Raw genomic sequence first — 23691 nt, 5'->3', positions numbered from 1 at the left:
ACAATGACAAATAAAAACGCAGTGGCAATTGGACTTAATATTTCTGTGTTTCATTGTTCTAATGAGCATTTAAATTTCTTCATTGTATTTATTTTTGTCATGAATATTATTGTAAATCGAGAATTTAAACTTTTCTTTACTAGCAAGAAGTTAACAATGTTTGCATAATATCATAGACAAAATAATAAAAATGTGCGTTTCAATTCATATTTTTTATTTGGATATTATAAACATTCATTACACATATTCTTGCAGTTTATAATAAAAAAAACTATTTTTTTGTTATAAAAACTAAATAAAATTTATCGAATTTTTTAAAAATATTGTCCGAATAAAGTTAATATGAAATGCTTAATTTTTTTTATAAATGAAGTTATGTGTATCATTAATATATTGCGTATAATGAAACCATAATTGAAAATATTGTCCTATCGTGGCGGCCATTTTATAGAAATGTTTTTGTCTATGGTGGCCAAAGAAAGGCGAAGCTAAACAAAAGGATAGCATGTAGATGCCGTTTATTATTTTATTTGTAAAATATTCCTAAATAGTGACTTAAAAATCTTATATTTATGTTACAATTAAGTGTGCTCATAAGTTATAATGTCTGTGTATTATCCAAGTTAATAGAATGAAACACAATGCACCGTGTAATGGAGGCCATTAGGACTAATAATTATGTATATTGGCATACTTATTCCTCTATATCCCAACGCAATTATTTTTAAAAGGAAATATTAAATGCCATTACGTACAGTGATTACTAATAAAAATGTTACTAAACATTACTTAGTGAAATATGAACGAATGTGTCCAGTGTAAATAACCCATTACGTATGAACGATGGCCCAGAACCAGGGAGAAGTGCAAGTGGGAACAGCAAATCAACCTGTCAAAGATAAGGATATCTACGCTTGCCTTCCTGATATGCGAATTAATGGCCCTCTCGGGCCTGATGAGGCGTGCCCAGGAGGTGAAGAGCTTCGATGGTTGCCTGCTCAAGCGACTGACCGTGATCTTGTGATGTACTTGAGAGCTGCTCGTTCAATGGCAGCATTTGCAGGTATGTGTGACGGAGGATCCCCTGACGACGGCTGTGTGGCCGCTAGTAGAGATGATACAACTATCAATGCCCTTGATGTATTGCATGACTCTGGCTATGATCCCGGCCGTGCTTTACAAGCACTTGTGAAATGTCCAGTGCCAAAAGGCATTGAGAAAAAATGGTCTGAAGAGGAAACAAAACGTTTTGTCAAAGGTATTCGTCAATTTGGTAAAAACTTTTTTAAAATCAGAAAAGACTTATTACCCCATAAAGATACGGCTGAGTTAGTAGAATTCTATTATCTATGGAAAAAGACACCTGGTGCTAGTAGTAATAGACCTCATAGAAGACGGAGGCAAGCATCTTTGAGACGTGTGCGTAATACAAGAAATTCACGGGCTGGAACACCCAAGGAACAGACACCTGAAACAATACCAGCCGCACCAGACACAAATGGTTCTCGACCTTCCCCAAATCAGAAAGAAGCTGGGGAAATGAGTTCAGTTACAGAAGATGAGAATTCTGAAGAAGATAGTGACTCTCGTGATGCTGGTGATTTAGCTAAAGCTGATAATGGGAGAATAGATAGCCCTGAAGACTCACCAACTAGGATGAGAACTAGAAATAAGTCAAAAGAACAAACTACTCCAAATGGGAAGAAAGGACCAGACGAATGTGACAATGATACTAAATCTAAAACAAAATCGAATAAACCAATTGCACAAAGTACAAATAATAATGTTGTTGAAAAAGTTATATCATCACCTGTTAATAAAGATGTGAAAAAGAAAGTGGCCAATGGAAAAGTAGTTGATGTTTCAAAGGTTAAGAAACGTCTTCCAGACGACTCTAAACTTGAAGGCATAATGGATGGAGATGTGCAAATGAAAAAGAAAAAGGCAACCGAACCACCTGAAAGTCCATCTGATAGTCTTACTAATGATAGTTTCCCTGCAATAGACGAAACTGAAACTACAGAACCGGAACCAGAAGTTTGTGACTTCAGTTTTAATAAAGCTGATAAAGAAAATATGGAACAAAGTAAAGAAATTGATTCAGATAAATCAAACACTAAAGTTACTGAGCCACAGGTTAAAATAGAAACAAATTCTGAACCAGTAATTAAATCTGAGAAAGATTCTCTCCCTCCAGTATTCAAAGTATCAACTGAGAAAGAGGACAAGAATGCTCTAGATCTTAAAACAGATTCTGCTACACCTAAGACTGCTGATAATCTTGAACCAAGATCTCTTACAATGCCCAATAACATATATCCAAAAACTGAACTTATTATTCCTAAAGTGACACCAATGTCAACTGAAGCCATTGAAAAAATTAAAATCAAAGAAGAAATTGATACTGAAGACCAGTCTCTTAATTTACAGAAGGAAGAATTTCAGAAAGATCCACTGTCACATAATTATCCTGGACATCCTTTGAATCAATCAAACAAACCTCTAAATTTAGAAAATTCCAATTTCTTTATGAAAGATAGTCATATATATAATCCCAAACTTAACCATAACATAAAAATTGAAGGTGGAATGCCAAATATATTTAATCCTGTAAATATTTCTAAAGAAAATCCATTAATCCGGAAAGATTACTCCACTGGAATGTCACCTTTTTCATATCCTTCAAGTATAAACTTTGCAAGTGATCCTAATAAGCACAATCCCCATATAAATCCATTAAAAACTGTTATAAAATTAGAACCAAGAGATGAAACTAGTGAATTGAAGAATCAAAACACACCTGAAATTTTCACAGCTACAATTTCAACTGCAAGTAAAGTAGATTCTCCTAATGCTCCAAGATTAGATACTATGCAAAGAATAAGTCCTTCACCAACAAATACACGTGGTTCATCTCCACCTCCAATGGAACATCCCACAACCACTAATACTGAACCAATTTCACCAGCCAATTCACAAGAAAATAAAGAGTCTGATGTTGAAGATAAACAGCCAACTGATTTAAAGACGCAACCCATTCCAAAACTTGATACACAGAATACTAGTTTGAGGCAACCTCTTTTCCAACCTCCAATCAGACCAGAAAATCTTGGAATTAGATCAACAGATCCGGCAAATCCACCTGTCTCAGCACAAAGTATGCCACCACCACCACTTAGTCAGCCTTCTATTGCAGGTTTGCTTCCTCCAGGACCATTAATTTCTGTTGGTAGTGGTTCAAATGTTGGCCCCTATGGATTCATGCCAACTCCTTTATATGGACATCCAAGCCACCCAGGTCTTGAAAAAACTGGTTCAATGGGATTAATGCAGCAAGTTCCACCATCACATGGTCTCCCTGGTAATAATTTAATACCATCTTCTGCCAATCAGAATGACCCATCAATGCCACAAGACTTAAAAATTAAACAGGAAGTACCAGATAATTTACCTGCAAATTTATCTACACAAAATGTTGCAGACCCACTGCAATCACTCAAAGAGGTGAAGGTCCCTGGATATCCAATTGGCAGTGCCATAGCACAACATTTAAGCACGGAAAGAGACAGAGAATCAATATCTAGTGTTGAAAACAATAGTCGACCTCCAAGTCAACCCACAAATGAAAACACAAATATACCTAGTGCTTTCCTTGGACCAAGAATAGAAAGTATAAAAAAGGAACCAGACTTTATGCATCAGCCTCATATTCAAACTACAAATACAAGCCAGGGAAGTGGATCAGAGAGTACAAATACAGTACCACCTGTAAAGAGTCCACATACTCCGACTCCAATAAAAAGTCAACCCACTCATAATGGTACACCTGGACATGGACCACACCCTTCTGCTACAACATCACCGTTTTCGAGACATTTGACTAGTCCCTCACAACCTAGACAAATATCAGCTTCACCTGTTCAACATAATCCTCCTGTATCACATTCTGCACTTAATTTAATGAATCCAACACCACTTTCCATTCCTGCAACAATACCTGGACCAGTTATGCATTCAGGACAACAATCAGGTCCACCACATCCTCATCCATTTGCTTCACCTTTACATCATCCACATCATCCTCTATTGCATCCTTCTATTTTTCAATTATCTGCTGCGGCCGCTGCACACGCTATGCATCCTTATTATCCACATCCACATGCGGGATATTCAATGCCATATCCATATCCATATGGACCATTAACTCAACCTCATCCAATACCTCCAATGCATCCAGCGTCTAGTACTCCAGGACGACACGATCCCGTCAAACCATCAACAATAGAATCTACAACAATGCTTAGTTCTCATCACAGCACCAGTTCTTCAGTAACCACGAGATCTCTACGAGAAATATCAGAGAGTACTGAAGATCCAAGAAATCCAAATGCTACAACTGAAAGACATCAGTTACATGAAACTACAATGACACACCACCATTCAACGAGTCACCATAGCGCTGTTCATACAAGTACAGAAAAACAGCCAAGTCATGCTGGAGGTGGAACAAATCACACGCTCTCAATTTCTCATTCAACATCCAGTAGCTCCTCTCAATCAATACAACATAAAATTAATACCCAACAGAAGTCCAGCTCACATTCTAGTTCACCGCATCATCTTTCAGCCAGCGTGTCTCAAACCACCAGTACATCATCGAGTGTCAATGTTACCAATAATCATACTCATCATCATTCTCATCACCTTGCCCATCACCCAGAGAGATTGTCGCCCGCGGATTCAATGCTTCTACGCCATCACCCAAAAATTTTACCAGGAAATCCAAATCATTTAATGATACAGCCTCCCTCTATGGGCCATCCAATGGGTTTGGGATTACCTCCTGGACCTGGGCCAAGCTCTATTGAAAGCCTTAGATTACATGCTCAAGCAGCAGCGGGATTACAAGCTGGGCATCCCAGATCAGGATCACCTCATCAACTTCCTCATGGCCATCCACATTTACGGCCCCAGAGACCAATACCTGAGGATAATCCTGAACTGAAATTAGAAACACAATCTCAACCAGAAGAAGAAGAAATCCCAAGTCCTGCTCATATACCACATGGTCCTAGTCCAGAACCGAAAATTGAAGATACTGAGTGTCATAGATCACAATCAGCAATATTTTTAAGGCATTGGAATCGTGGTGATTATAACTCTTGTACTCGAACAGATCTTATATTTAAACCAGTACCCGAGTCAAAACTAGCTCGGAAGCGGGAAGAACGTTTGAGAAAACAGGCTGAAAGAGATCGAGAGGAAAGAGAAAAAATAGCTCAACAAGCACATAGAAAGATCGCAACTCCTGAAAAGCCTGAAACAAAACCGCCTTCAAGAGGTGCTATTGAAACAATAACATCTCCATATGATAGATTTCCTCGACCAGGTTACCCTGACACACCTGCATTACGTCAGTTATCTGAATACGCACGGCCACATGCAGGTTTCAGTCCTGGAAACTTACCAAGGCATTGTATGGATCCGATGCTGCAATACCAATTGTCATCAATGTATGGTGCAGCAGGCGCGCGAGAGCGCCTAGAACTTGAACACCTTGAGAGAGAAAAACGGGACAGGGAAATAAGGGAGCTACGTGAACGAGAGTTAAATGACAGATTGAAAGAGGAATTGCTCAAGAATAATGTTGGACCACGAGCGCTGGATCCACACTGGCTTGAAATGCATAGAAGGTATGGCATGCCACCCCCGCCACCGCAAGGTGCTATACCTGTACAGTTCGGGCTATATCCTCCCGGACATGGACCAGCAGCGCTGTCGCAATTGGAACGTGAACGATTAGAACGCCTCGGAATACCACCAGCTGGTGCATCTGGAGCTCCTCCAACTGTTCCAGTCTCTGCTGCGCCTCCGCACCATCCGCACCATCCACATCCGGGTGTGGCAGCTGCACAACTCGAAGCTGCCGAGAGATTAGCACTCGCTGCCGACCCGATGGTGCGGCTTCAGATGGCAGGCATTAACCCAGAATACCATGCGCATACCCATGCACATACGCATGCGCATTCTCATACTCATCTTCATTTACATCCGGGTCAGCAAGCTGCAGCCCAAGCACAACAAGAAGCGCTCGGGCTTGGACTCGGTGCTGGTACACCTTACCGACCGCTCCCACATCCGGATCTGCTAGGTCGACCGTACGCAGAGCAACTCGCGCAGCAAGCGGCCGCGCACGAGCAGTTGCAGCGACAACTATTGCTGGAACGGGAGCGAGGCTTCTTGCATCCAGCTCATCACGAAGATTTCATCCGTCAACAGCGCGAGCGTGAGTTGAAGGTGAGAGCTCTGGAGGAGGCGGCGCGAGCGTCGCGTCCGTAGTGCCCCGCCACCGCGTCGCGCCATCCTCCGGACTCTGCCGTCGTAATAGTGGAGTGATGTGGTTGTGCAGTGTAACGTGGTGACGTTTATATTTAGTGTATAAATTACACGAGACTTATTGCACTTGTAACATGTTAAGTGCAAAGTGTTCACATATTAGTATATTAAAAACTTGAACCGGATTCTTCTTATATATGTGTGACGATACATGTAATTTATATTTATAACTTTAAGTTTTGTAATATTTTTATAGTTGCATGGCCAGGTACGCTTATATCCATGCTCAAAATTATATTTTAACTACTAGTCATACTTAAAATTTTATTTGTTAAAAAATGGGAGAATATGTCACATCTTTACATAGATAACTTTTTAATTTAGTTTAAATTATTTTTCATAATATTGAATAGTAATACAGTAAAACCAAGGTGCTGGTTAGCAGTCATGTAAATATATACATGTTTACATTTTTATTTTCTTATATAAAGATACATTGCTTTTTATGTTCATGAGTCATGACATAATAGGTACTTATTTTATAAATGTAATAATAAAGTTTTAAATTAAGTATATAAATAAAACAGATTAGGGACTGGTACTTGCCTTTCTGATCAACTTGCCTTTATGTAATTGATCTGTAGTGACTTCCAGACTCTATAATTCTAAGGTTGATAGAAATATGTTGTCCCATAGATTATTTACAATATTGTAACATAATTTATTGTTTCAAGTAATATTTATACTTATTTATAGCTCTCATTGAAAGTTATGTAAATAGTAAGTCTAAACTTCTGAAAACTCATAAGACTACTCATCCGTATTGTAAGTTAAATGTTCAAAAGAAACTGCGACTATAAGGGAACAAAGTAAATCAGGGATTCATTCCCAATGCATATTGAGTTGTATAAAACACAAACTGATATTTAATACTAGTTAATTCAAATACGTGAAAGTAATATGTACCTATTGTACATAATTATAATTTTATTTGTAAAATAAAAATATGAAATTTAACAATTTCTCGATGATATAATATGATTTATTTTACTCTGTGTTACAATTAACGTGATATATGTACTTTTATCCAACCAACTCAATGTTTTATCTGTTAAACTTTCGCTCTTTCAAGTTGTAGAATCCCTGGAAATGTCAGTATCTCTAATTATAATGTATCATTCTAATTTTGTATAGGCGTTGTTTCAAGCTCGCCAATAGCTTCCAAACAATATTTATACAGAATTATGATATTGCTATTTATTATCAAGATTTTTCTTGATATAATTTTTTTCTGTAAAATTGTAAAAACAAAATAATATTCTATTATTATTAGGTATATGACATAGTTTTGTACAAGCGAACTACAATATTTTACTATCTTCATACCTGAATTTTAATTAGAGTTTATCGACAAAATTTAATAGAAATACACTGCACTCACTCCGTAAGCTTATATAAGTATGGCCCTTAAATGATTCTATTCTGATTGCAATACTGATAGTAGAATGCGTAGGTACCTAAGAGTATATTTTAGGAAACTAGTTTAAAAAATCAGTATATTTAAGGTGCAACGGAAAGGGTACGAATCGATATCCACAGATATCCGTCAAACTACATATTTCCCCAACATATATGTGCGAATTTTTTTTTTAGCCTTTCCAACAAACTGCGCGCTTCTGTCGATTTAGTTCTAATATTGTTTTCATATTTCGACCAGTTCTTCTTGGTGAAAATTTTGCAGATTTACGAACATATAATATCTCTGGATTTTGGGTTATCATATCTGTTATTGTAAGTTATGCTTATTATACTTACCTAATTGAATTGAACTTCCCAACATTCTATTTAAAATGTTAAAAAATCGTTACTTTTCTCTAAGATCTAAAGTAAACATATTAATGACCTGGCATAATTAATATTTGTCTATGTATTTATGACTAACTATTTGTTTGTTGAAATTATAATAAATAATAGTTAAGTTTACAAAAATAATGCCTCTGCCCTTGTAAACTGTAAAAATACGGATAATATAAAAAAAACCAACCTACTACATACCTACATAAATTGTAAATATTTATTCTTTTACATTACGCTCACGTAACGTATTCATTTGTATAAAATGTGCAAGTCTATGTCAAACATGACAAGGGTTTAAAACTATAATAATTCTAAGTCTTAATATTTGTACAAACCACAAAAAAATTAAGTGCGTTATAATATATCTTTCATAAAGACTTTTTTTAGAGAAAAGCGTATTATTACAATCCGAAATTCAGTGACAGTTCGTTACTTGGCTGACCGAATTGGTTGAGTTTTAAAACAATAACAACATAAACATTATTCGAAATATATTTTCGTTTACACATTTGCGCCGAGTGTCCAATTTAAAAAAAAATCAATATTTTTTCTGTTACACTGCATTTGTGTTTTCCTATAAGAACATTTTCACGGTGATGTAAATATTAATCGACAGATCCTATTTTTTTATTTATTACTGCTATTAAAAAAAAGTTTGTTATAAAAAACTCGTTAATTTGGGCATTGTTGTTTAATGTTCGCAATTTGAAATAATTATTTCCAACTGAATTTTGAAAATTTAATATGAAATTTCACTTACAGTATTTAAGTGTAGTAAAAAGTTAATCAATTATGAAAGAGTACAAAGATGTCATAATAAATCACTTTTCGAAGTGAATTTTGTGTTTTATACAAAATGTACGTTTTTCTTTGTCTCGTCACTGAAGTGTACACATTGTCAATTTAAAAGTGAATTCTACTGCATTAGCTCATAAATCAATTTTGTTTGGCCAGGCCAATTTGTATTCAAATATTTTTATTATCTTCCTGTCACAGTTATAAAGTTTAAATAGATTATTAACACGCAATGTGCTCGAGAAATCTAGCATTTATGTGCAGTATGCACACAAACGCTGTTTTATTATTGTAATACCGCGTTTCCATCCAAGTAAAGTTACAACATAATTATCTTATACATGTTGTTGTATGTTTGAGACAGATGTAGTCTTATACACGACATGTATAACAATTTATAAATGGGTGGTGACGGGGTGTTGTGCCCTAATGATAAATGATTATAAATCTTGTAAATGTAAGAATTGTAATTTTTGCCCAATGTACACATTCAATAATTCTATTGCACCATAATGTAATATAAATTCCCTTTGTAACAAATAAATCCTGTTAGAGTTGAAGTTATAGATATTTTAGACATTTAGAGTAAAATGTTTCGCAAGTCGCTTGATAGGTGTTATGTTGGGTAATGCCATAGTTTCATTCTGATATTTAAAAAGAGAAAATGAGTATTATTTTTAGAGACAAATTATATCTTAATTAATTAAGAGGTTGCGTGTCGGTTTAAAGTTTCGTTTATTTAGACAATAAGGTTAAATGGATGTCTTAGTGCTTTTGTGTAAATTTTTTTGAATAATATATGTGAAAAAAAATCTATAACTAGTTTCTTTTTATTCACATCATTATGAACATAATAACATAAATATATATACCTAATCCATTTACAAATCAAACAAAACTAATTGTAATGTAAATTCTATTTTTGACGCGTTCTTTGCGAGCAGTGTGAATGAAATGAATGGAATGAAAATTACTTGATATGTTTAGAATACAAGTAAAAGTCACTCTGAGTAAAGCAGACTTCAAACAAAGGAATTGACACTGAATTTACTCCAAGCGAACATGGTTCATTTAATGAAATGGATGTAACGATTTCTATATAAAACTAAAAATCAATATTTATTGGCACATTTTTCATTGCTACTCTGCTCCTATTGGTCGTAGCGTGATGTTATACATCACTCGGGGATAATATACCTTTCTAACAGAGAAAGAATTAAAATCGGATCAGCATAACATTATCACATCATACAAACATTACCTACCTCTTATTCTTCTATTAGGTTGTACCATCCTAACGGTTTTCCTAAATTTTTCAATTGACATGTCTCAGAATGTGTTTTCTAAACATCGTGTAGTATCTACTACATTACCAGGTATTTTATGACGGTAGTAAAATCTACCGTCACCATAGAATGGATTTCGTGCACTTCGCTGACCCTGTCATAGTAAATATTTCTCGCTGATTTAGGGCTATAGGTTTGAGCTGTACAGTGGAAAGTAAGTACATTCTGTTGTTTTTTTATGCAACAGGATACGGCACTCGTTGCCTATATACGTGAACTGCAGTACGGCCATCAGGTTGACAGACGCACGTTGTAATGTGAGGGTTTTACAGGTAGAAAATATCTAAGCTCAATTATTTTTTTATACGTAGGTATATATATACGCTACGGAGTATTACATATACACATATAGCAGTGTAACAAGAATAAAGGGAAAAAAGAAACGATGTAAAATCGTTGACAGATTACTTTCGAGTGTACCATGCCAGTACTAACAGTTAACTGTCATTGTTACCATTCTAGAGGACTAAGATGTCACCTTTTAGTGGTAAACGTTGAACCTCGCAGTTTCAGTGACATACCCCTCTAAACGAAGCTTATAAAGCAATTTCTTTGGCGGATGAAATAAGTGAGACAATATACTCACAGACGATTTTCGCTTTAATGATGGCTCCACATTTCTTGACATTCTCTCTTATTTATATAAAACGAGCTGTACCAACGACTTAGTCCGCCTGAACTTAACCAAATAAAGAAAAAAATATTTAATCTAACCCTAAAATCCAAACAAAAAAGTTTGATCGTTCTGGCTCCAAAAATTACGAATTTCCGTACAAACTGTCATCGCCTAATTTAATTTAACCCCCATAAAGGTAATATGTTTACAAAACTTGAATATCATGTTTATTTGTATTTAAGCAACAGCTTAAAAAATAAGTTTCGAACTTCTAAAAATAAGCTTTAAAGATGACGGATCTACCATACAATCTTTCAACTCCTTACAATCGTTTTTTCGCATTAAATGTTCTTTCTCAAGGTCTAATCTATCTTTATACCAAATTGTATTTAAATCGGTTCAGTAGTTTAGATGTGAAAGCGAGCCAGACGCATAGAGTTACTTTGATAGAGCTCTACAGTGTTTAAACTCAGTCCACATTTCTATACCTAGAATACATTTAGTTTTGTATAAAGAAATATACATACATTTGGCATATTCATTTCAACTGTCAACATCCAATATTTTATACGGTCTGTTTTACAAGATCTATTTATTGTGAAGCGTTCGTAACTAAGAGATGGATTGATCGATATTCCTAGCGCATTTAGGACGGAGTGAACGCCGCATTTATATATATAAAAAATAGAGAATAATGGAAACATGGGATTAACAAGCAACACAGGATTGCTGGCGAGTGTGCAACAAAAGTCTACGAATACCAAACAAAAGGTGAGTCCCCAAATTAATTAACTATACAGATAATAGGTATATCGTCAAAATAAACAATCTATGTCGTTCGAAACTTAGGACCCACGCGGCTTTATTTTCTATAAGAGTTCTTTCGTTTATTATATTATTTTATTTTTCTATTACACCACAAACATTTTCTCTAATATCTACTCTCTGAATCGGTTTGATTGAATATCTTTTTTTAATAAAAATTGTTTACCCTGTATATGACTCATATGTTGTTTAGCAATTTTTGGAGAAAATATTTATATTTGATGAGAGATGAGAGTAAATAATTATTTTCCGAAATTCACGAATAACGTAGTTACTAAATCAATCACTAAAAGCTTGTATATAGAAACAATATAAGCAAAAAGAGTCAAGTGTAAGTTAAACTCGCGTAGTGAGAGTTCTGAACATACATATGAGTTTTATAAATTAAAATTTTGTTTTAGTCCCGTCCATACTTCACTGAGTAAAAAAAATAAAGAATTATTAAAATACAAGCCTTATACTGTGACTACTTTTATATGCTTTTTGTTTGATAATTATGTATTGGTGCAGCCTGTGCTAACGGCGCATATGCACCAGTGGAGGGTGATAGAATGAAGTTGAAGTCGGATTAGGTATAACCGATCGTGGCGAATTTACCATGAAATAACAACTATAGTTTTCAGAGAAGACCACGTGGATGTCCAGCCTCTTTTGCCTAGAGACTTACTAGAAGATTATTAGTAATGTGAACTAGTGGCACAACACTAATTCACATGCAATTGGGCACAGTTCACGTCAGTAATAATTCCTTCCCCCATATAGATATAGATTGATTTATGCACTAATTAACGTCAGTGTCTTTTTGTAGTTTCATACATTTAAGTAACAGTAGTTTCTAAGTGTAATTAAATTAAATCAATATTTATTTATTGTCGCACGCACACGTAACCCTAAAAGGACGGAAAGTTGAGCTGAGTTCGCTACATGAATAAATAATGTGGTGTGTAAGACAGAATGATTTACACTGCTTTTATATTGTGATAAGTCTAAAATCTCCCAGCCGACGTTAACTAGAAACTGCGGAATGTATCTTTAAATTATACGCCTGTTTATCTGTTTATGTTTGCCCGTCTCGAAAACCAGTTAGGAGCAGTTATTACTAGGAGATAGCTAACTGCGCTTAAGTGTTAGAAGTAGGTAATATATTGAGGAAGCTAAACTTTTTTTACGTAATTTGAATGGCAAGCAAACTGGTGGACCACCTGATGGAAAGTGGCAACCGTCGTCTATAAAGGAACACGAACACCACCACGGATATCACGTTATCATGTGCCCTGCCAGAGTAAACCGTTAACATATGCGTTATTTTGTAATTTCACTCCATATCACACCCTACAATCGAAACACGAACCTTGAGTCTACAACCATATTGCAACACGTGTTTAGCCTTTGAACGAGGCATCTTCAGACGATTAAACCGCCACTACACTTAATATTGTGGTCTCACACATGCTAATTGTAGTGGAATAAAATAAAATAAAATAAATCCATTAAGTAGTGATATGAACATCTATAATATAAAGTATGTTCATTTCGTATCGATCCAGAGTACCAACTTGGAACTACGATGCGAGGTAACACCGGCACCGTTTATGCTGCGACCGTACGCGGGACTGTACAACCCGTTCCCTCATGGATGCTCAGTGCTGTGCAACCATCCAGCTGACACAGAAGCCAAGGAATACGTCAAACGAGCTAAAGACAATTGGGTGAGTGCTAATATATATTACTAGCTGACCCGTGCAACTTCGCCTACATCACACTTGCTTGACATTGATCATTATATTTCGCCCAATTTACATAATATCTTTTTAAATTAGAGCCTATGTGTTATTGTGATGCATAACTTATGTTATTGTGAAATTTCATAAAAATCCGTTTAGTAATTTTTGCGTGAAAGAGTAGTAAATATCCATCCACACTCACAAACTTTCACTTTTGTAATATTAGTAAGACTGGCTATATCCCTTGGTGTTGCCCCAGTAAAATACAGTCTGGCTGAATGTTGCTGGCTGATAAGACAGCCTTTTAAAATCTGTCAACATTTTTATACCCTACAAACTAATATAAGTAGTTTAAAAACTAAAGTAAAATCTTTCCACATTGTAATAATAATATTAATAATAATCGAAAACCATTAACACAGGTCCGTCTAGTCCCAAAAAGCTAAAAAGTGGGTAGAGGTAATGCTAAATAAGTGCTAAAAATTTTTAAATACATGTATTGCCTATGCATTCTTAATATACCTACATAGAAATCACCGATACCAATACAATCTTACTCATAAATAAACTTCGTATCGTACAAGGAATTGAACCCGTAGCGGGTTCAATTCTGATGGTGGTATGCTAAACGCTCATCATCGATACTTTTTCTATGATATCCATAGTACCTATAAGCTGGCTGTTTCGGTGTTTTCCGTAGTTTTACTTGTGTGATGTTTCCCTTTCTGATTACAATTTTTTCAATTTTTTCTTAACTTATCTATCTACTAAATTTAGTCTAGTAGTTTGTACATAATTTACATCTATAATTTATAATATCATATTATGTTTTAAATTTATATTCTTTAGTTTTTAGAAGGAAAACAACATTTTCTCCATGAGGATCTGGCGAAGTTTCAAGACCAAAATGTACCGGAAAAAAACAAAACCCCGCACGATATTGTCACTGAAGACATGTTCAGAAGGTGAGAACATAATTAACAAGTCAATTCACTTCTGTATATGGACTATAAACGGGCAGTATCTGCTATAATTAATCTATTATAACGCAGTTGACGCATCGCGTGTTAAACCTTTAATTTACTTACGTAAATATACCTAATGACTTTTATACCATAAAGGGTGAGGTCTTATTACGTAACTAGCTGTTCCCGCGACTTCGTCCGCGTGGAATTTAACTTTATTTTTCTAAAATAAAGTAGCCTAAGTTACTCCTTATTACATATTAAAAGAAATCCACTTCAGTTTAATTTATTTGTATAGACGACGCTTGTTTATCATTATTAAAACATCTCACAATCACTACGATATTCTCCTTGAATTTTAGGTATGCGGAAACTGATTCGAGACCCCTCACGCCAGCTCCGACGCTCGCCAGCGGTAAGTCCAGAGGCTCGAGGAGATGCCTTACACCCGACCAGCCACATCCAAGGACCACCATCGTCCTGGACTTAAGAAGAAGTCACAGCCAAGTAGGTACCATAAGTTTTCTGTGTACGAGTTTTAAAGTATACGTCGTCATACATGCTATGTCGGTGTTCGACCCCTTTAGGGTCTTTGAGTTGAGTTCTAAGTCTTATGGTGATCTTGTTACTAGACGGTGCATCTAGCAATCTAGCGTCTACTTCAACGGTTTACGCTGACGAGGCACAAGTAGAGGATGACAAATGCAGTTTGCCACGATGAATCCCAGCGGAACCGGGTGAAAGTTAATCTGGCATACATTGCTAGTAATGGGTAACCCCATTACTAGCAATTTAGTCCACATTGCTAACCCCCCTTCCCCCATTGCCAAAATCCCCTTCGCCCTCTATGTATGAGTTGTATTAATTAGCAATGTGAGGGACACCTATACGTAGCACTAAAATGCAAGTCGTTGTCAAGAAAGGAACAAAATAGTCCTAAAGGTGCAAAATAATTGACTGTAGGGAAAAATTAATTATTTTATGTTAATATGATTTTTACAATATAATTACTTGAGTATCATTTTCACTATATACTAATTTAACTATTGCAACTGTCTCTGGATTCTCCTGGCTTTTCCTACTTCAAATCCTGTTTTTCGTCAATTCAGTTGGCAACCCAACACTCTGGTTAAGGTTTATTGTCATTTTTAACAAAATGCTGAAATTTACAGGAAACTCTTTATTACCACGGATACACAACGTCGGATATGACCGCTGGACAAACCACAACCGCAACCAACGAGCGCTCTACTCTACCTTCCTTGAACCTCTCCGAAGGCGCACACAACCGTTTACTAAAGGGCCAATGTGAACAGCTACCACCATTGGCCTCACCTCTCGTACTCTCAAAGAGAGCCATGCCTGTGAAAGAGCCACTCAGTGTCAGAACAGCAAAAAAGGTAATTTGGTTTACTAATATAGCTGTGTCCCGGGACGCAGAACCCATGAATTCGAGTTTCTTTTTTATTATTTTTATTTATATCACTCACTTATTATACTCGTTACTATTTATTATTTAAATATTGACTTCAGTTGCGAATTGATACGGCAGAAATTTTCGTAAAGGTAATCGAGTCTCAATAAGAGGTGTGTAATATATACCTACATATTTGTTATATATTAATTATAAGTAATACATAAGTATATAAATATAATATATATGTAAACTATGTAATATATTTGAATTCGGTATTTCTATGACTCTGCTGTGACATATATAGTCTCGAATCCATGCAGAAGTTTTGTGAAAAAAGTAAAAAAAATATGCATTCCTGATGAAAGAATGTTTATATATTCTTTCATCAGAATGCATATTTTTTCTATTTATGGAGAACGATAGAATTATGATTACGGCTGGCATACCAGTAAAATGAGATCAAAGAAATATCTTAGAAACACATTTACTCTGTTAGTAATTATATTTTTAAGCCAATAATTGAGTCATAGTGGGTGCTACTGTTAGACAAACAAGCTCTTCAAATATTTCTATTTTCTAAATGTTAAGGCCTTTGTTATCTGATAACGATTGTTCCTACTACACTCTTGTGAAATTACTAGAGCGTTGCAACCTCCACAACTTAATATCTATGTAAGTGATACGACTGATAAATAAAATTATCAATTAATAACCTTTTGACGTTAGTACGATAGTCGTTCGTTTCAAAGTTAAACGGGTTACTGAAACATACATAGCTAAAGTTTTGTCAAAATTATGTTGCCGTTCTTGATATCGAAAACTAAACTGTTATCCGTTAATAATGATAAAAAAGAGAGAAAAACCAAAGAGAAGAGTTTCTATGTCTCAGGCGATAATTTAGTGTCTTTCAAACCTAGACGCATTAAACGTAGACCTTTGCGACTCCCACCGTTGGAAGCACCTTCGCCATGTGATTGCAGTCTTATGCACGTGACAAGAATAGTGATTAATTATGCACCGAAAAGTAGAAAGAGAGGAGCGTCCAATATTGCCTTGTCTATGACTGCTTGGGGTACCACCGGGCAAAGGAAACGAATGAGGCTGCCAAGTATCAAAATCTCAAAAACAGTTAAAAAGGAAAAACCGTTGAGCTATAACAGTGACGACTTTTTTCGAAAACTTGAGGTACTTTTTACATAGTGTATTTCTCCTGTTCAAATAAAAGGGTTGAGACTGAAATCTATTTTTTGCAAGGAATGACGACCGTTATGTACCTTCTTATACAGCGCTATAAACATCACATTATCGTATCAATCTTATAATTTTATATTCCATCTAATTTACTTACAGATAACCTACCAATCACGAACATGTTAAACAACCGATTTAACTGAAAACGTTGACCTAATCAAAATGTGCACTTGTATATAAAAATCTTGGTAAATAGGTTGCAATATTTATTTCCTAAGACGGTATTACTACATAAACTAAAATATACCATACATGTACCCAATTATATGTGTCATATTGATTTGTTTCAGAATCAGTTAAAAGCTTTGAATATAGGCAAAGCTATTAAGAGCAAAAATAAAAACGATGCGCCAGCCTCGCAGCGTTCAAAGGGTGACAAGGAATCAAATGATGGCAGTGAAAATGCATTGGCAAATATGGAAGAAGGAGGTAGGCATAAATTATTACATAAACATGTATAAATGTGTTTTTCTTAACGCTCCGTTTAGTCAGCGTTGTAAGTATGCGTTTAGATAAATCAACAAACTTTGCTGAAGGAAATTTTAAAGAACAAAATAGAAATTGAGTAGTTTCTTTTTATTACACTGAAAATGTGACTTGCAATTTTTTTTAGTCTCAATATACTATGCTCCCGATTGAAGACGGGGGGGGAGGGAGAATGCCAGTTAAGTAAGTATGTAATTATTTATTTACAATTATTTTCTATTTATTACAATAAATTAGGTGAAAGTCGGAGACGCGGCAAAAGGCGGCGTAAGGGTCGTCAGGGCGGAAGCGATCGTCTGACTTCTGCAGGTCTAGCTGCTCAGGCGCAGCAAGATCCCGAGACACAGGTCTGTTTTTAATATATGGATATTAAATAGTTCACCTGCCTGGTTTATTCTAGCAGGGTCTGTGGTGCGTGGTGGTAAAATTTTCAATTTGCTAAGAATTTGAATTCATTGTAGAAAATTAGCGTCCTCGGATGAAATCAGTTTATTATGGATTTATTTTTATATTAACCAAACAGAAATACAAATTAATGCATATATAAAACAAAATAATGCAAATCAATGAACTATTGTTTGTTTTATTATTATTGTTATTCGTGCAGAAATCACATTCCTTTTTTTTGTAATTTCAATTTTATACCTGCAGATTGCCGGAATAGGCACCGACTCCCAGAACCCCAGCTCTCGGGGATCCATCGCCCCCTCAGCTGATGACGAAATCATTATCTTGCCTGTTATCAAAACGGGCACTGCCAGGAAGACGGACTCATTCCTTGATGATGACATCCTGAAATACTTGCACAGGGAAGTTGATGAGGAAGCTATCGAAACTGAATTTGATACTAAAGTAGGTACTATTTAAGTTTATGTTTTATTATTGACTAGGTTTTATTATTAAAATGCACTGTGTCTTGAATCCGAATTCCTAAAGGAACTCCATCGATTGTTTATAACTTCGTATGAAGACCTTACATACATACATATCCCTATGGCTGTTCTACCATATGAAATATATGAAATAAAAATATAATAAAACATTAAATAAAATAAAAAAGTTAAAAGTACCTACCTACAGTTTCAATTTTTTTATTTTATTTAATATAATAAATTGAATACCATGCGTATACATTCCAGAATAATAAGATGTCATGCCACCCAGTAATTTTACTGCCACTTCTCACTTGAAGTGAATCGGTGTGCTAAAACGCTGGATCACCGAGGCTGTCAATGATATGTCTTTTTGTTTCTTTTACAGCGTCGGTATGTTCTAGAAGAAGCGCTAAGGACCCGTCCAGAACGACAGTTGGGTCAGGAGATGCAGACTTTGCTTCGTGAAATGAAAGTGCCGGCGATGAGCCTCGGCGACTGGTTGCATATCCCCAGAATCTTTTCCCGCCAAAATGCGCAATTCTCTTTACCCATCGATTCATACGCGCTTGAGTGTAAGTATACTTAATTTCAAAAACTGCGGCTTTCTCAAATTAATTTGGGATTTAATGGAAGTGTAGCGCGGTGGTATCCTCATCACTGTAGTGTTATATATGTTGTGATGAGGTGCCGCAACATAGTATATTATTTATTGTAGTATGTAGGTAGTGAATATACCAGTAAAATGATTGCACTATTTATTAGACATTATTAAGTTTATTAGTAGTGTGCTACGTGGTTTATTAATAACGCGTCCAGTCGACGCGGAGTCGGGACGTAGACTGATTTTACACTTGTTAATGGAGACGTAAACTAATTGGAAGGGTCTCAAGTGTCGACAGAAATGTTACAAGTGTAGGCACAGGAGCAAATAATAGTTTTCACTTATGTCGGCAATTTTTCATATATTTCTTAGTCTCTATAATGTTTTAGGTTCTATTTCCTTATTTTGTTTTTCCCCGTTAGCTTCCTCTCTCTCATATGTGTGGGAATACATCTATGTTTCCCTTTCATTCAACATCCCATAATTCTCTTTCCTATAATTTGAAATTTCGTTTCCTATATTTATATCAAGCCAATAATTCACAGTTATAAACGAATAAATATATATATTACATTTTAAAAATCTTTTCTTTATCTTTCTCATGTATTGTATATGTATTGTGGTACTCTATTAATTATTTTACAGCGTTATCACCAATGAATTATGCAGCTCGCTTCGTAACGTTGAAGAAATCGAAGCAGTTACTCTACCTTACGGTACTCAGGAAGTTCAGGTTACGAGGATACAGGATGCCAATTAAGGTGATGATCTAATCTATAGACATATATAAAATTTAAGTGTCTGTTTGTAATTTCAAATTTACAGCTTTTCACTAAATGCATATGGAAGTGCGGCAAATACATCATAAGAAGTATAAAATGTAATATTATGTAGTGAAAGTAATGTTAGACCGGTTGACATAAAAATAGACTATATCAATATTTAATATAGAGTTAATCAATATAATGAGGCATACGGCCCGCCTGCTTTATGTCTGCTTAAAATAATCAACGTCATCTTAATAATTAATGGACGCACCAAATTCAAACAAACAACTGAAATATTATATACACCGTTTAATTATGGTCTGTGAAGTTGTTTTGCTCGCGATACTAATAGGTAATTCTGGCAATAAAATTAAGTATATTTTTTCTCAGTGAATGAAAATAATAATAAATTTATTTAAACAGTGTACAGTTTGATGAAGTCAGAAGTCAGGAGTCAGTTCCTTCCCAAAACCATTGCAGATTTAAATATGGAATGGTGCACTTGCTTTCGTTAGTGGTATACGCTGCCAGGAAACCAGTAGAGTATAATAGAAAACGCGACCGCGTAGAGGTCGAACTGACATGGGACATTAATTAACTGGGCCACTAGTCCCTGTTTTTTTATACTACAATGGTGGTAATTAAGCATACGGCCCATCTGATCGTAAACGATTACCGTAGCCTAAATGGACGCCTGAAATAACATCTAGTCTCATGGTAAAAATAACACAAGCTCTGTTTGCCATGAGACTAGATGACGCTGTGTTAATTGTCCAGGCTTATTTATTTATTGTTTTCTCAGAGCATAGAGGAAGGTCTCGTCTTGATGATGGGCGGCATCCTCACACCACAGCAGGCGGAACACTTCAAACGAATCATGGACTGGGAGAATTACGAGGAAGAAGAAAACATACCGGATGAAATCAAACTGACTTTATTAGAGACAGGGTATAAGAAGCCTATAGTCAATGACGGTGAAGATGCAGAGGAGGTAATGACTCTTAAAAACAAAAAAAAATGTTTTATGTATCTATATCTCTATTAAGAATACTTACGAGTATGACAAGTCAAATCTAGAGTCCGGAGTCCTAGAGTTCGGAATGTACAATAGTTTTTGTAATAGTGTTGAGTTTTTTGTCAGTTCTTCTCAGAATTGACAACATTGCAAGTGGAATGTAATATTTGATTCCTACGTGGCAGTAAGCGATAACCACCATCTCTCGCATTATTTTTGGAGTTTGTTAACGGTCTTTCCATGACCGGAGAGACATTCGGAAATATAAATTGACACATGAGGATTTATGGTGTCGGTTAGATTCGAACTCACGGCCGTTTGGTCTCTGTTGTCAATGTTTACTTATTGTGACAAGGTACGAAAGTGATTACTGTTTTTTACTCATGACTAGGCGTGACGTCATATGTATTCGTTTAAGACAGAAATTCAGTTGAGTTCCATACCAGTTCTCAATTGAATCTGAAACTGAACTAGACAGTAGGAACAAAATAGTGTTCTTTACCTTAAGTTAATAAAGTTAAAATAAAAGTTAAGATTCGTTTTTTGCTAATTATTGTTATGGTTAATTATTATTTTGAATTCACTTCTATTTCTTTATTGGAACTAACTTCATACGGTTTTCTACATTTAAACAGTATGAATTTAGTTGTTAATTGCAATATTAATAAATGTTAATACAAAAAAACTTAACGTTCATAAGCCGCTAAAATGACGCTCCATGAAGAATTGATATTTAACTTGACTTGTTTTATTAGGCTGCAATGTGCGCTGTTTTTTTTTTCAGACCGACGAGAATACTATAAAGTACCGCACGTGGTGCGGTCTGTGTGCCATCTGCGAACGGATGTATGGAAGGTTCGCCCCGCGGGACAAGGATCCACCCGATGGGGTAAGATAACATGTCTCCTTTTTTTTCTTATGGATGATAACGGAATGGTGCACTTGCCTTCGCTAACGGTTTACGATGGCTCCAGTGAAGGATAATAAGATGAGCATAAGGATAGGTCAGTTGGCCCATCGTGGTAAATTCACCGTGAGTTTATCGCAATGGTTTCCAGGGAGAACCGCGTGGAGAGCAACCTGACGTAGTACATTTCTAGTAATGTGGTAGTTACTCCACATTATTACCAATCTACCTACCTAAGTAAGAACGCCGCGAATGCACCTAAAATTCCCTTAGTATTTGCAGTACTGGGCGGTGATAATCACTTACCATTAGGTGTAAGTCAAGCTCTTTTGTCCCCTATACTACAAAAAATTATCAAGTATATATACATTACTAAACTTTCAGAACGATCTCATCCTTAATCATTTATCACTGACTAGCTGTGCCCACGGTTTAACCCGCGTGAAATTTTAACCTATATGTTATTTTGATGTATAAGCTATATTACTGTTTTACCCATTCAGTAGTTTTTGCGTAAAAGAGTAACAAACATCCATCCATACTCACAAACTTTCGCGTTTATAATATTAATAAAATTACTTAGGTAATGATTGTTATTTTTTAATATATTCTTTTTGTATTACAGATGGAATTAAGCGATTTCACAATGGTGGAAACCAAGCTAGTGACCCTAAAAGTCAATAGGGGTTTAGTTGAAATTTTAAATGCGATAAGAGAACGATAATATATTTAATATTACGTACCTAATTATATTTTAGACTATATATACATAATTTATTATACTTTTTGCACTTATATTTGTTGTAACTGGTTAGCTGTAATGTTGGTTAATGCTAATTATATATTTCTATACTATTGACATTTTCCCACTTGTGCCTTTTGTATATAGACTCTATTTTTTATAATAATATTATTAAGAGAATATAATAAAACAAAATGGATATTAATATTTTTTATACCTAATAACTCCTATTACAGTCTTTGGGTTAACAGTAACCCCTTAACGAATTTAGTTAGAAGGCAACTACAACATCTCTATAAAGATTCGTCTGCGTGGCTAAGGAGCTTGCTTTTATCTGTGGTCCGGTTCAAGAATGAAATTAAGGCAATGAAATTACAGGAAATAGAAACAGACACAATCTTTATTCAAATGCATACAAGCACTTTTGAATAATCACATTTTTTCGTTCTACCACTCATTCGGAAAGTAGACTCATAACAAGAAGATCGAGCGACAAACCTGAGTTGCTTTTTCTTACACGTATGAGGCATGCGATAATCTACATAGAAACCGCTACGCACTCATTCTTAGTTCGTGCAGATTATATTGTATGAAACTTGTTTTTACATTATGAAAAATTTTCAAGATGTATGTAGGTATGTAGATCACCTAAAATATCAATAAGAGTGATATCACAGCTTCACATGATGACGTCGTTTCTATGGCGCTTTTCATGCAAGTAGGTAGATATATAGGCGACGGTTGTCATTTAGCAGCAGGTGGATTATTAGGTTGTTTGCCATTCTAATTACGTAAAAAAGCATCCTATATACCTAAGTATGTAACGAACTCATTGATGAATGTAATGAAAATATTTTCTGCTTTTTTCATACATTCCCATTATACCTACATAAGACTATCATGTAATAATTGTATACCTACGTGGATACGTAAAATTTTGAGTACCTACCTATGCTGCGTCCATGAACTAAATATAATGATACGAGTGATAACTTATATTTTTATAATCTCTACTAAAATAAATTATTTTGTAGAAAACCGCCTTTGTGAATATAATTATTTTTATGTCCTATTCTGTTCTGTTTCATTAATTTCATATTAACATAGATAAATTTAATTTTATTGGTTCAAGTTACATTTTTATCCTCTCAAATCGTAATTAATAA

The 23691-nt window shown here is 35.2% G+C and overlaps 2 protein-coding genes across 3 annotated transcripts; both read left to right on the top strand.

Annotated features, from left to right (window-relative positions):
- The first annotated feature begins 508 nt into the window (after positions 1 to 508).
- LOC131846703 (arginine-glutamic acid dipeptide repeats protein) lies at positions 509 to 9792 on the top strand. Its single transcript, XM_059196075.1, has one exon. It carries the CDS (start codon positions 844 to 846, stop codon positions 6337 to 6339), a length of 5496 nt encoding a protein of 1831 aa, XP_059052058.1. The 5' UTR covers positions 509 to 843; the 3' UTR covers positions 6340 to 9792.
- A 1237-nt stretch (positions 9793 to 11029) lies between these two features.
- Positions 11030 to 22604, top strand: LOC131846796 (uncharacterized). 2 transcript variants are annotated; one of them, XM_059196201.1, is made up of 14 exons: positions 11030 to 11146; positions 11592 to 11721; positions 13323 to 13484; positions 14349 to 14464; positions 14827 to 14971; positions 15637 to 15864; positions 17423 to 17561; positions 17856 to 17965; positions 18270 to 18470; positions 18879 to 19065; positions 19740 to 19855; positions 20664 to 20852; positions 21661 to 21765; positions 22409 to 22604. In XM_059196201.1, exons 2-14 carry the CDS (start codon positions 11653 to 11655, stop codon positions 22505 to 22507), a joined length of 1866 nt encoding a protein of 621 aa, XP_059052184.1. In that variant the 5' UTR covers positions 11030 to 11146; positions 11592 to 11652; the 3' UTR covers positions 22508 to 22604. The 2 variants fall into 2 exon arrangements, with proteins under 2 accessions (XP_059052184.1, XP_059052185.1); XM_059196202.1 differs by lacking the exons at positions 11030 to 11146; positions 11592 to 11721; positions 13323 to 13484; ... (1 more) ...; positions 14827 to 14971; positions 15637 to 15864 and adding an exon at positions 16677 to 17066.
- Positions 22605 to 23691: the final 1087 nt, after the last annotated feature.

The sequence above is a fragment of the Achroia grisella genome, unplaced genomic scaffold, assembly GCF_030625045.1.
Source record: "Achroia grisella isolate CSIRO2021 unplaced genomic scaffold, CSIRO_AGI_Agris_v1 utg512, whole genome shotgun sequence".
Taxonomy (NCBI): Eukaryota; Metazoa; Arthropoda; class Insecta; order Lepidoptera; family Pyralidae; genus Achroia; species Achroia grisella.
The sequence above is the reverse complement of the archived record's forward strand: the minus strand, read 5'-3'. Positions and strand labels throughout refer to the sequence as shown.